The sequence below is a fragment of the Penicillium diatomitis genome, assembly GCF_028827545.1.
Source record: "Penicillium diatomitis strain IBT 30728 chromosome Unknown utg000004l_segment0_segment0, whole genome shotgun sequence".
NCBI classification, from domain to species: Eukaryota; Fungi; Ascomycota; class Eurotiomycetes; order Eurotiales; family Aspergillaceae; genus Penicillium; species Penicillium diatomitis.
Genome location: NW_026623176.1, coordinates 2,706,138 through 2,718,996, shown reverse-complemented (window position 1 = coordinate 2,718,996; position 12,859 = coordinate 2,706,138). Strand labels below are relative to the sequence as shown.

The 12,859-nt window shown below is 49.4% G+C and overlaps 3 protein-coding genes across 3 annotated transcripts; 2 read left to right on the top strand and 1 right to left on the bottom strand.

Moving 5' to 3' along the window:
* Positions 1–462: 462 nt before the first annotated feature.
* N7539_004210 (phosphotransferase family protein) lies at positions 463–3,030 on the top strand (the record flags this gene model as incomplete). The annotated part of the gene is made up of 4 exons (XM_056933812.1): positions 463–597; positions 658–827; positions 1,427–2,031; positions 2,081–3,030. 4 exons carry the CDS (start codon positions 463–465, stop codon positions 3,028–3,030), a joined length of 1,860 nt encoding a protein of 619 aa, XP_056791353.1.
* Positions 3,031–6,716: 3,686 nt separating this feature from the next.
* N7539_004209 (uncharacterized protein) lies at positions 6,717–7,915 on the top strand (the record flags this gene model as incomplete). Its single annotated transcript, XM_056933811.1, has 2 exons — positions 6,717–7,393; positions 7,465–7,915. 2 exons carry the CDS (start codon positions 6,717–6,719, stop codon positions 7,913–7,915), a joined length of 1,128 nt encoding a protein of 375 aa, XP_056791352.1.
* A 1,009-nt stretch (positions 7,916–8,924) lies between these two features.
* On the bottom strand, positions 8,925–11,956 carry N7539_004208 (hybrid sensor histidine kinase/response regulator; the record flags this gene model as incomplete). Its single annotated transcript, XM_056933810.1, has 2 exons — positions 8,925–11,405; positions 11,471–11,956. The coding sequence occupies 2 exons, from the start codon at positions 11,954–11,956 to the stop codon at positions 8,925–8,927; spliced, it is 2,967 nt and encodes a 988-aa protein (XP_056791351.1).
* Positions 11,957–12,859: the final 903 nt, after the last annotated feature.

Here is a 12,859-nt window from a genome sequence, read left to right as displayed (position 1 = left end):
TACGTGCGACATTCGGTAAATCACATCAGATTTGACAACCACTCAAGTTAGCCGCCCAGCTGAAGCACGATCACAGTGATGTGCTGTAGCATGACTGGATCAGACAGTTTCATCTTCATTCGCCACATTCGACCACTTAGCCTTTGTCGGTAGTCCAAGAATAGAGTAAGCCTCGCAGTGATGGGCATCCAAGACTCCGCTTCAGCATGCTCCAGGAGTGAGCCAGTTAGGTTCGGATTTGATTCAACCTGCTCTATTCTGTACGCGCCGAATGACACATCTCCTCAGGATGCGATTTTTTTCTTCCCAAGTATAAAAGGTTACACCTTTCTTCTCTTGTCCCGAACCAGAGCTCGACTCCCTCCCCCCTTATATAACAAGATAAAGCTTCAGTCACAAGGTAAATAGTCTTCATGTTCCGTGTCAAAACGCGTGTTAACGGCAACCAGCATCATCGTCCATATGCCCAACAAGTGGAGCAAGGTCAAGGACGCGGTCCTCAAACATGCAAATGGCTACAAAAAGCTAGTGCGACCAAGTGTTGCGCTCCACAAAACCGCTTTCCCCAAGACAGCGACAGATCTTGAGAGTCTAGGAGTGCGTTTCGATTTCGCTGGTACTATCGAGGAGAATGGAAACAAATTCCATAGATTCTAGGTTCAGGTAAATGCAGGAGACAAAATCCCAACTTCCTGGAAGCAGTGGAGGCAGAAACATGAAAAGGGAACGCACGGGATCGTTGCAACCATCAAAGTTCCTGACGGTGGCACCAAGGAAGATGTCCAGGCAGCTCTTGACGCGGTCGATAGTGAGATCGACTATCAGGTGTAGGTGCCACAAATGGGTCTTATCTCGTAGCAGGTCGTGCTAGATAGTTGACGCATAGTCGATGAGCAGCGTCCTACGTGGCTCGTAGAGTTCTTGCATTTGCTATAGTCGGAGATGTCGTAGCTCCATGGGCGCGATAGTGACATTCGTGATTCATTTGACGACTTGATGTGTGTTTCTTACGGCAGCGTATGGTCGAAGTCTACCTCTGACAGTTTTGCGGTCATGGAGGGTTTGTGGTACTCTCCCTGTTGAATGGTTGCGCCGCCAATGGGCTGTAGATTACGTTAGGTTAACGAGGCTGTGTCTGTGCTGAGTAATACGTATGCTGGCCAAGAGTTCGGCAACTTAAACTTGAACCCCGGTGCCATATAATAAGAGCAGCTCTGGAGCAACCACAAGGCTGGCAGTCATCTGCTCAAAGATGCGACACTTTTCGAGATATTTCAGTCGATGCTCAAAGCCATTCCCTAGGAGAATGTCTTCTTTGAGGGGCAATCCTGATCTGTTCGAGTACACTTCTGGGCGCTTTTTGTGAGTCGTGGCGGTCGCTTCTGAACGCGCTATTTGCGATAAACTAACAAGATGTGTTAAATAGATTCAACGAAGACCTCCGCCGCGCCGAACGCCGTATCCAATTCGACATAGATGCTCTTGCAAGGGCGGCCTGCCATTCTGTCGGCCGCCACGTCAATGGTGTGGCCTCGATCACGAAACTCGCCGAGGGGGGCTTCAACCGTGTCTTGCAAATCACCTTCAACGATGGATACGCAATTCTTGCAAGGCTGCCTTACAAGACGACCGTTCCAAAACATTATGCAGTGGCCAGTGAGGCTGCCACACTCGCAGTGCTGCTTGCTCATGGGGTCCCCGTCCCTAAAGTCCTTGCGTATTCTCCAGATCAGACAAATCCCGTTGGAACCGAATACATTCTACTTGAAAGACTTGAAGGAACACCCTTAAGCGACCGGTGGTTCACCATGGATACCAAAACTCGAGTCAAAATAATAAGACAAATTGTTGATGTTGAGAGACGGTTCATGAGCATCCACTTCCCTGCAAGCGGAAGTCTTTATCACCGCCGTGATCTTGACAGCTCACAACACGTTATCCCAGTTTTAGACGACATTGTTGTTGGCCCAACTGCACAACATGAATGGTGGTACCAGGAACGGGCCTCGCTGGAGGTTGACCGCGGCCCATGTGAGTCGCTATCCATGCCTTTTCTCTGCAAATATTGACTTCGAACCAGGGAATGTCTTTTCTGCATGCTTTGAAGCACCCGCTAAGCGCGAGTTAGAATTCTGCAAACGTTTTGGCAAACCACGCCCACACGTCGAAAGATACCTACGAGAAATACACCAGTTCCAAAACCTCTCACCTATTCCGTATCAACATCTCCTTACCAATTATTTGAAGTTAGCGCCTTACCTCGACATCCCATCCGACCACCGCATGTCTCGCCCGACACTTCGCCATCCAGACTTTTCACCTAATAATATCCTAGTAAATACCTCCAACGACGTGGTAGGGATCATTGACTGGCAGCATGCTGTTATTCTGCCTCTCTGTCTGTGCGCTGGAATCCCCGATCATTTTCAAAATTGGGGCGATCCATTGTCCGAGACATTATCTAAGCCAGAGGTCAAGTTGCCTGAAAATTTTGATCAGCTTAGTCATGAAGAACAAGAAACTGTTCAAGAGACGATGCGGAGACGGATTGTTCACTTTTATTATGCTGCGTTGACCATGAAGTCCTTGCCGGATCACTTTGACGCCATCAGAACCGAAAACTGTATGCTTCGAGCGAAGCTTTTTCATCATGCACAGGCTCCCTGGGAAGGAGACTCCGTCTCGTTGAAGTATGCTATGTCCCAGGTCCTCAAAAATTGGCCTATGTCGCTGGATGAGGGAGCACAGACGAGATCTGTTGAGTGTCCAGTTCACTTTTCTGAAGAAGAGATGCAGAAATGTCCGGAGGAACATCGCCAAGAACAGGAGAAACTACAGGAACTGGGCGAGATGAGGGATCTAATTGGTACAGACGCCCTTGGCTGGGTTGCAGATGAGGATGAACTTGAACGATGCAGGGCTGTCATCCAGAGCATTAAGGATGGTTTGATGGAGCATTCAAGCAATGAGATGGAGAAGACATCGGTCCTTTTCCATTTTCCTTTCGATGATCATGAAGAAAATTCGTGATATATTTTAATTGTGATTTCCAAGCCAGTCGTCATCCAATTATCAATGCATCTTAGTCCTAAGGTACTTCAAAAGGCCTCAAATGCGGGTGCTGAGGTGCTGCGGGTGCAAAGGAGCAAAGCGCTAGAGGCCATCTTCGATTAAGACAACCCTCTAAGATACGGTGTGCTTACAATTTAGCTTTGACCCACGCTAGGCTAGCACTTCCTATAGTCATTACAGCACCCCCTAACTGGGTACGAGCAGTCGGTGATTCAAGCTGGATCCTTAGGGATCGTTTAGTCTCGAGAGCTCAGTAGGGGTGGTTCCAAGCAAGCTTTCGCTCTCGAGTGGTTAAGCACAGAGGCTTAGCCAATACAAGGGTTTGCTACCAGATGAGATCCAGAGGGTAGATGGGACATGGTTCTTCTAAGTATGGCTACGGGCGTGACTATATACATACGGAGGACTAAGGGTCCTGACGTGACCGACCGGAGCCGTACGGTGAGGTTATGGCTCATCTGGCTCTAGTCACCGCGAAAGGGAAGGGTTAGGGTGCCTAAGGCAGCTACAGGCCCGGGATCACACTGCGTTCTATAGACTTCTTCTCCAGACCATCTCCTAAAGCTCAGTTCCGTCCAATATCCCTGTATTCCTCCTCGATTCCAACCCCCTCACACAACCCTCCCTCATGATGTCTCCTTCCCCCAATACTAGACGCACAAGGCTCCGTTTTTTAGCTCAGCGAGACAGACGCTTATAAGAGTCCTAAACACTCCAGACAAAGCTCCAGTATCCCCATCAGCTAGCCTTCTTATCTAATCAGTGTAAGGGATCTAGAGCTACCATCAAGACTCCTTCAATCCCCAGCCGGAAGGCACATGTGCTGCTGCGGGTTCGAACCACGTAGTTCACAGAACCAAGTACCACACTGCGTCAACGCAGTGAATTCCGCCGTCCGAGTGAATCGCGATTCTATCGACCTCACCGAGGGCGACGCGCAACACGAGAATCTCAGTAAGAAAGCTCAGAATTCCGTCACGGCTGTCTCTACGACCACCACTGGCATGGATTGTCGATTCTCACAGGTAGACTCCTCTGTATGTCTGTGGTAGCTGCTGTGACTGGGAAAATGTGCTGTTGGCCCACTACCAAATGACCGATTCGAGATAGATGGACTTCTCCGAGAGCCCAAAGATCCTTTTTTTTCGGGAACCGCCTGGCAACCCCTGATATTTTTGATCATAATTTGTTCGGTATTTCACCTCATCTCGTGAGGTAGAGGCTTTGGGTTCCCAACGAAGACTTCTACTTCATGTCTTCTATGAAGCAATGGAGTCGGCAGGATATCGTGGTTTGAAGAAAGTCACTCTACCAAGTGACATTGAATGCTATGTGGGAGTCGGATTCGACGATAGCACAGGGAATGTTGGTTTGGTCAATGCTAATACCTGATCGACTACTGATACGCTGCAGTAATCATCACTGGACGGTTAAGCCACTTCTTTGGAGTGGTGGAGTGGTCCTTCGAAAATCGCTGATACGGCTTGCAGTCTGATGGCGGGTAGAAGTTGCCTAATATTCTATGAACCCGGTACAAAGTTTATAATAGATCAACGCCAAAGGTAAAAGCAAAACCAAACTCAAAGAAAATTCATTATCAAAGTTTATAAACATGGTCTTTCCAAACCTGTAGTTCATCGATTTGATCGTTCCAACTGGAAACACCCGTCTCGTAAGAGGACGAGACTTTGTCCACTATGCCCAGCTCTCTGGTATGAAATTTCTAACAGAAAACTCCCATTGGAAAAGCTTGAACTTTCAGGAATAGGAGCAGACTGGTCGTCATCGACTAAGAGTCACCATGCATTTTGTTATTTTCTCAAGACTGCCTTCGGAAGCGCGTCAGTCGCTCACCTTGCTCTCGCATGCTGCTCTACACAACTGCGAGAGAAGAGAGATTTGGTAGCGAGCACAAATTCGATTTTAGCTTACAGTAGATCTCCTATCCCTTTCCTTCGAGCCTGACTTGTCGGACCCATCGGTAGGCACCCGAGCTCGTCGATGATACAAATTTGAAACAGACATTGAGGCAGAGGTGCAATCAATCCTTACATGTAGTAACTAACCCCGTCCGAGAAGGATTACCGCTTGCCTCCGAGTGTCGGCTTGCACTGAGACCACTGTACCTGTAAATTTTGAATTATTCACAGCGGTATTGCTCTGGAGGTTCATACAACGGATGATGACATCTTACCCAATTTCTACTCTCGCTCAAGCTTCACGCTGGACGGTAGAAGGATTCGCAAAGCGCACAATACCAGGTTTGACCACGACTTTGGGTTACGACAGACAATCCTTCAAACCTCTTGTGAGGCCAGCACGGCCATCGCGAGGACTGGTGTCCGAGATCCGAGTCATTGGGAAGGTGACAGCCCTCGGTTAACTCAATAAATCAATCTCATGCCTTTAATTGTGAGTCCAAAATGGATCACTTGGTGGAGACTACCCACGACATCACCACGTACGATCATGGAGCTCCCACAAATTTGCGGCTCCAGTGGAAGAGCTCATAATTTTCTCGTGAGAGAGAGAGCCTTTCCTCTTACGAGGTCGATCACTGAACACTCTCTCGGAAGGAAGAATGAGAAGCCGTACGGTGACTTTCAGCCGTTGACCTTGGCTCCGGTTCAAAGCTGACCGGTACTTTTCGCGCGGACACGCTTGGCCAGCCGCTCGACATCCGATAGTGTCTAATCTTGCGTCCGATACACGCCTCTGCACGGGTTCGGTATCACCATCCACCTCACCTTTCCTCGACTTGACGTGATTGGCCAGGTCACCCCCATGTCCTCCTCGCCGGATTGTGAGCGAAGTGGTAATAGCAGGACTTGGTGATTCTGTTGGCCAAGCACCGACAACAGATCAAGGGAAAGAGTCCAGGGCATGTACATATATGCCGGTGTTCTCCCAACCGTGTCCGTGTGGTGATCAGAACCGGCTGAGCGGTCGGGTGCCATGAGCGCCACACATGGTGAGTCGCCGCCTGCGAAAGGACCAGTAAGGCCGGCGTGGTATGTCGGTGTCGGCTTTAGAGGCGTAGATCAATCTAGGCTCGGGAAGAGGTGCATTGGCCGGAGCTTATGGAGTGATATCCGCCAATAAAGCACGCACAGAGGATGGAACTCGCGGGTGCGGATCTTCGAAGCCCCGGCAAAACGATCATCTCACATTGAACCTTGTTCTGAAGCAAGCGTCGGGATTCGTTCATGGTGATGGTGAAGATGATAAGGTCGAGAACCCAATCCGGGGCCAACGGAGATGCCCACCCGATCAGGTGACCGGTCTCCAAGTATACCTCCCGTTTCGAGATGACCACCTGATGGCAACTTGCAGTCCCAAAATATCCGCAATGGAGAGTTTGTCGGGCATGATAGCTGAGAACCCGTTGATACCGGTCGGCTGTGGCCCTGGCCAAACCGTGAACCGGGGTCAGCTGTGGCCGGGGAAGGCTGTAGATGAGCTGGGTTGTCGGGTGTGATATCTTCATAAAAAAGCTGGAATCATCCCCGGCTTCTTGGATCGATGATCATCGAATAAAGCCAAACTTGACAAGTGAAAGAGTCTCTATCAGAGAGTTCCTATCGAGCAAAATTGAAAGAACGAACACTTTGTACCCTTTGCACAACCCCATATCATTGAATAATATGTCTTTCTTGAGAAATTGGTTCGGCACCACCACCACAGCTCCTGAGGTGCAAAAGGAGCAGAAGACGCCAGTCCGCGCTCTGCCTGCCTCGTGGTATACCTCACAGGAGATGTATGAGCTGGAGCGACGCTCCATCTTCTCTCGCAAGTGGTTGCTCACCACACACAAGCACCGCGTCCCCAACGCTGGCGACTGGGTCGAATACGATGCTGCTGGCTTCAAGTTCATCGTCTCCAGAGACGACCAAGGTCAGATCAAGGCCTATCTCCACGACAACAGTCTGACTCCTATTCATGTGCACATCGACCGCAACGACTTCATCTGGGTCAATCTGGACTGCAGTGAGACTCCCGAAGTTGCGTGGGAAGATGACTTCCAGGGCGTGGATGAGCAGCCTCGTTTCGACTACTACAACTTTGACGAGTACAACTTTGATCACACCTGGGATATGGAGGGTGAATTTAACTGGAAGATCTTGGCCGACAACTACAACGAGTGCTACCACTGCCAGGTCGCCCATCCCGATATCCCTACGATTGCCGATCTGCACTCTTACTACGTGAAGACCAAGGATGGTCACATCCAGCACTATGGCGCTCAACGTCAAGATCAGATTGACAAGGGCTTCCGCATTGCGACGACCTATTTCTGGCCCAACGCTTCTTGCAATGTCTCGTGAGTTTTTCTCTCTGCCCAAACATCTTGCTATCGCAATGAACGTCCCGACTAACCATGGACAACCCTAGTCCCCACTTCTTCTTCATGCAACGCTTCACTCCCATGAGCCCTACCAAGTCCGTCATGCGCTACGAGGTCTACCGCCACAAAGACGCCACCGACGAGCAGTTTGAGCTCATCAGTAACATGTACAAGCGCATCATGTCCGAAGACAAGTATCTGTGCATCCACACGCAAAAGAACCTTAACGCCGGCGTCTTCGTCAACGGTCTCCTCCACCCTGAGATGGAGAAAGGTCCACTTCACTTCCAGAGTACAGTTCGTGAGGTTGTGACCGAGCACTTTGACAAGGAAGAAGCAGCTGGGCACCAGATCTGGCCTGCCAAGGTCGAAACGCCAAAGGCCGAGATTGGTGTGGAGGGAGAAATTGCCCTTCGAACGGGGAATACCACTTACGCGGATGCGGACATTATGCAAGATTCGTTTACGGGTGGTCTTGCCCCGGCGATTGCTGTTTGAGATGGGAGAGATCGCCCAGGAGAAGAAGCTTTCGACCATCGATTTGGTTATTTCCTTTAATCTGATGATTTTCATGACGAGATTGGGAACTTTTGTTTGATTCTTGTCCTTAGCGTTAACTTTTTTCCAAAGAATCTTGCTTCGAAGATTTCTAGCGAGCTTGTTTCATTCGATTTGCGAAGTTTCTTTTTGCGAGATACTTAGGAGTTCAATTTGACCATTTCTCGTTTAATGGCTTCAGTTTCTCATAATGCAATACTCATAGTTCATTGACCTTTATCGGGTGTACACGCCTCATCATCTGGATTCAATGAGACCAGACAAACTTTCAAGCTTGCACTCATACCAATAGTGTTAAAACCCGCAGACCGCTTGAGCCGACCTGTCCAGTGGCCTTGAGTCAGTGACATGTCGAGCGCAATATATCAAATCTGTACCTGAATCATTCTTGCTCTTTCCACTTGCAAGCTGGAGGAGATGGACTTACAGGTGGACGAGAAAAAGCCGGAAGCTTGCCTACCTCAGGATCGAAGATGAACACTTGATAGTAGTACCTATCTCCTTCCCTAGTTGCTTGCCTACTTCTCTCCAGTCCGTACTTGTGTCAGTAACGTTTTCACTCCAATCCTCCTTGGTGTTGACACACATGGAGCTTAGGTCCTGTCTACGGTGGAGTGCGTCTTGGCCTTTTACAAGAAGGCAATGAGAAGTTGAATATGGACCGAGCAAAGCTTCCGATTCGTGTACTTTCGGACTTTTCTGCTGTCCAAAGCGATCATTGTTCGGACCAGATGGCTTCGTGTCACGCTAAGCAAGCGTCCTCAATCTAGGCCCCGGGGTCGATTTCCCCCTCGCTCTGACATTTGCAAATCTCACATCCATGAACTTGCATGGCACGCGTTTCTGGGTATATGTTCAAATCAACTCAAAACATGAACGTTCCGCCTGCCCACGCTCATGAAAGGTAGAAAAAAAGAAAAAGTGACAAGCGGAATCGAATATTGAGGGCTTAGCTCTCCATGAAGGAGGGGAAATAGGTCTTGACGACGCGATCAAGTTGTTTGACCACGACCGGTTTTACAAAGTATTCGTTCACGCCAACCAGTTCTGTGGCTTTTCTGTCTGACGGGCTGTCCTGTCCCGTCATGACAAAGACGAGACTTTTGCTCCAGTCGTTGCTACTTTCAAGCTCTCGGATCTGTTGTGTAGCCTCGACGCCCCCGCAGACTGGCATTTGCAAATCCATGAAGATCATTTCAATTTGCGGGTCTCCATCCTCCTGATGTTGTGTTTGATGCTTAGTAAAGATTTCGACGGCCTGGAGTCCGTTCATGGCGGAAAGGTAGGGTAGCTTTCGTTTGGAGCAGTAACTCTCCATCACACGGAGGTTGACAAAGTTATCGTCGACAATCAAAGTGAGGGGACGTGATGAAGTTCGCGGTGGGGGAGGAGAGGCCGATAACAGGCACGTTGCGTTGAGGTTGGAGGTGTGTGGTGGAGATGATGCAATTTCTTGTACATCTTGAGAGACTTCATTTAATATGGCATTTGATGACGCAAGTTCCCATCTGGCATCAACTTCTTCAGTGTCTTTGAGAGCAATGTGTTTTGGTTCTTTGAGCTGATCTTTGGATTTGACGTTGGACTGAGCAACGCGAAGTCGGCGATATTCATGTGCCTTTTGAAGGGATGAATGGAAGGTCGAGGTTCTGAAAGGACCGTGAATGTATATAACGTTGTTCTCCTTTTGTTGGAAAATCTGTTTCTCCGGAACGAGGCAGATTGCCACTTGGTCATGGCCGATCTGGGCGAGCTTTTCGTGATGTTGATCCATCGTGTACCCAGCTTCGAAGACGATCAAGCAATCTTCTGGGCTCTGAGATCGTGAATAGCCATTGCGCGATAAAAATGACGCAAATCGGTCACCAAGACGCAAGTCTGATTCACAATGGAGTTGGAAAAATCGCAACGGCATGTCATCAAGCTTCTGCGCGATAGGTCGAGAGGGGGAATCCGAAAAACAACAGTCGATTTGGTCAAAAGTCGCCCTGAAATGAGAACCCTGGCCTAGATTAGATGAAACCAATTGAATTGTTCCATGAATGAGGGATGCGAACTTTGAAGCCAAGGTGAGGCCAAGGCCAGCACCTGCTGAGTGTGGGTCGACCTTCTCATATGCTTCAAAAATGCGCTCTTGATCACAAGCAGGAATACCCTCGCCAGTGTCCTCGATGTCCACGATGAGCTGTTTTGTTTCAATTGATATCGATGTAGTGATTGAGACAAGCCCCCTCGGCGCGTGCTGTAATGAGTTTACGATAAGTGGCAACAGAGTATCGCGGAGAACCGTCATGTCGGTGGAAAATGTCACTTCATGACCAACTTGCGGCTTTTGATCAAGAAAGACAGAGCAAGTATAGCGTGAGTCTCCAGAGATGGACTGGGTAATGTGTTCGGCGACTTGGGTTTCCAGGTCATCAAGCGTGTGCACTTGATATTGTCGCTCGGTCATAGCAATGTCGGACCATTTGTTCAGCATGATCAAGTTATCGATGATGGAGATGAGATCACGGCCAGCCATTTTGATGATGTCTAGATACGTCGACGGTTCGCCGGCAGGCTTTTCTGAGGCTGCATCGAATTTCGGAGAAGACGCCGGGAGATCAACCCCGGTCAAGCTCCGTGATTTAAGCTCCTCACTCAGAAGCTCAACAGATCCCAAAATACCATGGACTGGCGTGCGGAGTTGGTGTGAGAAAGCGCGAAGAAATTTTTCCTTGGCGATCATGGCCTCTGCCAGCAAGCTTTTCCGCCACATTTGCGTAAGAGCATCTGCACAGGCTTGGATGAAACATGCATCCGCGTCATCAAAGACGAAGTGGAAATCATTGGTTACTACAACAAGGAGCGACGGTCCAGAGATGGCATCGCATGGCGCAGACATGATTCGCGCAGGCCGATCTGCTGGAGTCGGAAGATGGTTGCGGTTGGCGATGAAGTCCTCGAGATACTCTACATTTTCCCACGGGCCTTTCTCGAGTTCTTCAATGGGAATCGGATCGAGTCCATCCAATTCAACATGTGTGACTCGAGAAGGTTGAAGGAAAACCGTTGTGTCCGGATATACCTGTCGCAAGATCTCCATGATAGGCTCGACAGACACAGTCTTATTCATGTCAATTCGGTTCTGCGCGCTGTTGAGAAGTGCAGACATGCGCAGTCGATCACGCTGGCGCCTTGCTCTTGTCCATTGTACCAGATCAGACACGACCCAGTCGCCGAGACGCACCAAAGTCTGGTGCTGAGCTTTAGTCAAAGGTTCCCGACTTTGACCCGAAGCGACACAAAGAGAGCCAAGGCTGACAGTCGGTCCCGATTCAGTCTTGAATCGAAGTGGCACTCCAGCATAGGCATGTAATTCGCCATCTTCGAGATATGGGCATCTTCGAAACCGCCAGTCTTCCATCAGACTTGGCAAAAGAAACACATTCTGAAGTATTAAATGGTCAGCCGTGGAATTCTAGTTTTCATGCGTCTTCCAAGGGCTATACATACACCAGGAGGCTGAGTGACGGTATGAGCACATATCGTCTCTCCACGCGGCAAAATGCCAAGTTCAAGACCAACAGTCGCCAGGCGAATATAGACATCGACATCGAGGATCCCAATCACGGCGTATTCCCAGTCTGTTGACTCCTGCGCCAACTGCGCCTTTTCTTGGAGACCAGCGAGGAATTCATCTTCTTGGAGGATATCGCGGGCATAATACCACATCACCGAAAGCCGCAGGCGCTCGTGCTCAGATAGATGCGCTCGCAGATATCGTTCGGAGAAGTCAGCAGGCTTCTCTGGAACGGAATGTTCCGAGAATGCATTGAACTCGGAGGAGAAGGCTTTTTCGTCGTCTGACGACCAGGCCTTGATCGGTTTGTCAAAATTGTCACGGTCAAATATTGGGCCTACGACCTTCGGCCGAGATGACGGCAAGACTACAGAGGCCGGTCGCAGGATGATCCCATCAGCTTTGGGAAGGAAGGCCATGATCGAGATCGACAAAGCCGCCGACTATCTTATGATCTGGCAATGCATCGGTTCCACCGCACAAGCTCACTGACTGAAGACCTCCGTCAATCGTCACCGTTTGCCCTGAGCGACAATCCGGTTTTAGATCCCCAGAACACGTGATGGAAACTCGTCTCCACGTCGCCCGAACGTGCCAAGACCGCTTGACGGGTGGGATCACGTCGATGGCATGGGCCTTCGACCGGTCGCGACTGTTGACCGCCTACGCATCGTTGAGATTTGTTAGCTCCGGTGGTACATAACGTAGTGTAGTAGGGAATCCGGTTACATGTACTGAGAGCAGATGGTTTGCAGAGGTGTAGGTGCCTGATGGTGGCCTTATAGTCGAGAGAGGTTATTTGGACATCGAAGAGGGGATCAATCAACTTGATCATCCAAGGAATCCATGGGGTCCGGGAGATCCATCGAAGAAGGGATCAACAGTTCAGGATTCGAGGATTAAGGACGGTCTTTACAGTCTGATTCTTTGACACTTGCAATGATACACTCTTTATGATCTTCATTTGCGCCCCTTGACAAGGAACGGATAGGTGTTGTACGGTCGGGCTGGGAGATCTCTGGACGTGCGTGCTGGTGATTTTGGTTTGGTTCCTCTATGACTCGACCTGTCTGGGTGAGATCAGACTGCCTTGAGCATTCCCCTCTACAATAGGTACCTATACCTAACAGAGAGTAAGGTACCTAAACTTACACTGCAACATTAAGCCAGGCGAGAACGGACGTCTACACTATCGAGAGAAACATTTCACGAAAATGCTAGCCATGCGTTGGGGTATGATTTTGATAGATAGGTACAGTACATGAGTACACACAGGACGATGTTTCAACGTGCAGAAAGTCGAGGAACAACCGTGACGAGGA